This window comes from Neopelma chrysocephalum, unplaced genomic scaffold (genome assembly GCF_003984885.1).
Source record: "Neopelma chrysocephalum unplaced genomic scaffold, ASM398488v2 Primary Assembly neopelma1_64, whole genome shotgun sequence".
Classification (NCBI taxonomy): Eukaryota; Metazoa; Chordata; class Aves; order Passeriformes; family Pipridae; genus Neopelma; species Neopelma chrysocephalum.
In genome coordinates, this window is record NW_020897721.1 from 8,395,925 (window position 1) to 8,399,907 (window position 3,983).

The 3,983-nt window shown below is 50.5% G+C and overlaps 1 protein-coding gene across 2 annotated transcripts in view; it reads left to right on the forward strand.

The window, feature by feature from the left end:
- Positions 1 to 1,087: 1,087 nt before the first annotated feature.
- The window catches only part of SAMD13 (sterile alpha motif domain containing 13), a 15,328-nt gene continuing 12,432 nt past the window's right edge, over positions 1,088 to 3,983 (forward strand). The window contains exons 1-2 of one of the 2 annotated variants that reach the window (XM_027683246.1): positions 1,088 to 1,596; positions 1,876 to 1,960. In XM_027683246.1, coding sequence (XP_027539047.1) covers positions 1,894 to 1,960 — 67 coding nt within the window. In that variant the 5' untranslated portion in view covers positions 1,088 to 1,596; positions 1,876 to 1,893. Of the gene's footprint in view, positions 1,597 to 1,772; positions 1,961 to 3,983 lie in introns of those variants that run through there. The other variant, XM_027683247.1, reaches the window with a different exon arrangement.

Genomic DNA, 3,983 nt, shown 5'->3' on the forward strand with positions numbered 1-3,983 from the left:
GCACACTTGATTGCCTTGAAAATGAATGCCAGGCTGGTACCAAGTCACTCTGCTGTATTCTGGCCGCAGGTTTTCTGCCTCCCGTCCCTCCACACTTATTTAACACCAATGCTATCTTTAGCCTTTTGTCTAGGCTTTATGCAGAACTTCAGAGCAACATGACAATGCTCAGCCCTGCAGAAAACCCTGGCAGGTCAGAAGGGGACTGTGAAGAAAACCCAAGTTTTTTGGAGGATCTTCCTGGCCAAGGCAGGAATTGAAGAGAGGCGCTTCATTGCTGGACTCGTCGGGCAGGCTGGAGTTCCTTGCTGGGAACTGTGCCCCATTCCTATACATGCAGTGCTGAAGTAGGGAAGGGAGAGCAGGACAATGGGTCCAACAGCGTTGATGCTCTGCAGCAAGGTAAGTGGCAAAATTCCATTCCAGCAAACTGTAAAGACAATGGACAGGAGTTGAAAAGACTTTAACTGAGAAAAGACAGTTTTTTGAAAGTAAAGTGTTGGAAAGGTGCAACCTGGACCAGTAACAGGGTTTTTGTGTCTTTCTGAGTATACTGTAGTTGCCAGGGGCTGTGGAAAAGACCCTTAGTTACTCTAAGTAGTCCGTCTAAAATCAGCTCGAGGACAAGCTGTCATCTGTACACCCATGTCACTTCCACCCCTGTGACGAGTTACTTAAAAACAGCCTGTGCTCCTCCCTTGACTCCCCTGCCGCCAGTGCTGTGGATTACGAGGAGCGGATCATTTGTTGGCTGCCAGCACATTTAAATGAAATGTCTCCGCAATTTGCCCATATCTGGTTCGCTTTTCCTCACGGTGAACCACAAGCGATCCCCGCCAGCCCCGAAATGTCTCCCTGAGCACGCAGAGGAGCAGCAGCCGCGCTCTGGGCTCCGGGAGCCGCCCCGGGGCCGTGAGGGGAAGGGAAGGGCGGCCGTGAGGGGAAGGGCCCCGTGAGGGGAAAGGCCCTCGTGGGGGGAAGGGAAGAGCCCCGTGAAGGGGGGAAGGGCCCCGTGAAGGGAAGAAGGGCCGCCGTGAGGGGAAGGGCCCCGTGAAGGGAAGAAGGGCCGCCGTGAGGGGAAGGGCCCCGCTCCCGGCAGCCCCCGCGCCGCGGTGAGCGCGGTCCCTGCCCCGGCCCGTCCTGCTGAGGGCACCGAACGGGCGGGCCTTGTTGGCAAAGAAATACCTATTTTATACAGGGATACGGCCCATTCTGCTCTGCATAAGGCTAGCTTTTGGAGGGGGGCTTCCCTCAGTGGGAAACCACGCAAGTCCTGCGTTGTTTCCTCATTCAGCTTTCCCTGTGAACGTGTTTAACCATGTCTTTACCCAGGACACTGGAATAAGGAAGGTTTAAAGGGCTTTTTTTAGCTCTGGGGGAGCTGAAACTCAGTATCCACTGCACAGCTAACAGGGCACTACACTCTGCCACATGCGTGGTGCATTTTGTCTTCATCTACTGTTTTCATTGGCAGGGACAAAAAATGATAGCCTTTCTGTAGAAAAGTGGCCTTTTCCAATACCCAGAAAACAGGGTCGACTGGTGTCCGATACCTGCGCTGAGCTCTGTGTGTTTCCCCCTGTGTGACAGCAGAAGGTGAGACACAGCCAGTCAGGGCTGCCAACCCTGGTCTCACTTTGTTCCCTTGCACAGCTTGGAAACGTGGTTGTTTGTTTTTTTTTTTTTGCCAGAAGTGGGATGCAAATAGTCAAACAAAAGACTAATTCACTTTTCTCTTTTGTCTCCCTCCAGATGTAATTTCATTATAATTAAATTACCTTACACCAATGAATGAAAATACAAGCCACAGATGATATTCCGCATTGAATTTTTCCATAACCCATTTTATTAAAATTCCTCTCTTTCCTGTTCAAGGTCCTCTAGAAGGAACGCATGTACTGTGTGAGCCTCACTTTAAATACTCAAAGAATTGAAGAACATGATGGAAGGAAGGGAGAGTGTGAGTAAAATAACTCATTTATATTTGTATCCTCAAATGTCAGTTCATTACCAAAGTTAGAAACCAGCTGATGCAGAAAACTCATTATGGCCTCATTCAGAATGCTTATTTCTTGAGAAACAGAAAAGAATTGCCTTGCTTGGCTTACTTGTCCAACACAAATATGCCATGTTTTACAGGATGCTTTGGGATGTGAACTAAAGAGGGTTTTCTTTAGGGTGCACTACATTTAATACTCTATTTATCTTGTTTATCTGCATTTATTTAAATCCAAAGGAGTGAGGACTGTCACTGCTCTCTGTTCTCAACACTTCTGTTGATGCTTGAGTGCCGTTATTTGCATAGTTTTTACAAGCTTTGGTTATTTATTTAACAGCATATAAGTCAGACAAAATGAAGTGGTTGGGGAAGTCATGTCTACAGTCCTTTGCACAGAAGTCCAGTTTTCTGGTGATTTTAGTGCTCCTAACTGTGTCCAGTTAGCAGTTAGGTGACCTGAGTCTCGGTGCAGCCAGGGTGCAGTAAGCTTTGTCTGGGAGTGAGACAGATGCAGGGTGCCTGGGACAGCCCCATGTGCCTGCTCTGCTGGCCAGCAGGCTCTGTCTGTGCCGGCCGGGGCACTCGTGTCACAGAGCTCTGCACAAATCTCTATAGGTTCTGTATGAATCCACAGGTAATTTGTGATGTCCCCCTTGCCTCGCAGCAAACAGCAAGGGTGTAATTTGAGGGGTTTGACTCAGAAGGAAACTCTGCAAGTAAAGCACCCCACAAATTTGAAGTAACCCAGGCTGTTAGGGATAGTGAAAAGATAACAGCATCTGGCTGGGACACAGCCCTGGCTGCAAAGCCCATGCGCAGGGAAGCGGGATGTGTTGGTTGGTATTCCTTGCTTCATTTCCCTGGCACTGACAGCATCTTGTCCATGTAATGCTTCTATGCCATTAGAAAACATCGTGAATCAAGGAAAATTTTGAAGAAGACATTAAAAAATAGTGTAATAAAGAAAAAAAAAAGTGCTGTTGCCAGATAAACTTGAAAACTTTGTGGGTGAGATTTTACTGCCAGTGGGCCAGACTTTGTCATTTGTAGGCACTTTGAATTGTACCTTCCTGTACAGCAAATCCCATGGGTGTGGTATACTTGTGAAATAAAAGTCTGGAGCTTAGACCACTAAGAGATGTAAATGTCCCCGGGAATCGGTGTCTCCACCTCCTCTCTTTCCCCAGTGCTGGCAGTGGCACGGTGGTGGTGGCTCGGTTGTCCTTGCACTCCCCTTTCCCATCACCTCAAGCCTCCAGTTCCGTGAGTTCCAGAGAAGGCCAAGTTTGCTGTCCCCATGCGTGTGACGAACTCATTCCAGAAATGAATTTTATTACCTTCATCAATTTTCCTGAAATCTGTCTGCTCCTATTTCCCACCTTGCATAAAATCTCTTTAGCTCGGTACTGCATCCGTCAAAGAATAACTACGGATTTATTCCCTTTCTGTTACTTCATACGCCTTGCTCGGTCATCATGGCTAGGCTTTGCTAGGCTCCCTTGTATCTTCTCTTCGGGGCTCCTCTCTTGCGATCAGAATGACCTGTCGGCAGATTTTCGAGTTTAGGAACAACAGAGTTTTTAATCGCGAAGCCAACTCCTGAAAGATGCCTTTCGGTTCTAGGTTTACCTGACCAGCGGCACCGTGTTCTCTAAGGCTGCCTTCCTCATGGAGACGAACTCCAGTGAGAGCAGCTCTGTCGCTCGGTAGCAGGAGTAGAAATGTCCACAAGGAGGTCCCGGGGCACTCAGGTCCCGAACCCGGAACCGAGCGCTCCTCCCCGTGTGCCGCGGGCAGGTCGGCCCGGCCGTGCCCGCACGCCGCTGCCCGGCGCTGCCCGGGGCTGCCCCGCAGGAACGCGCTGCCGGCAGCGCCGCGGGGGCGTCGCTCCCTCCCTGCCCGCCCCGTGCCCGGCCCGCCGGAGACCCGCCGGAGACCTGCCGGAGACCTGCCTGAGCCCCGGCGGGCGCGGCCCCGCGGCGCG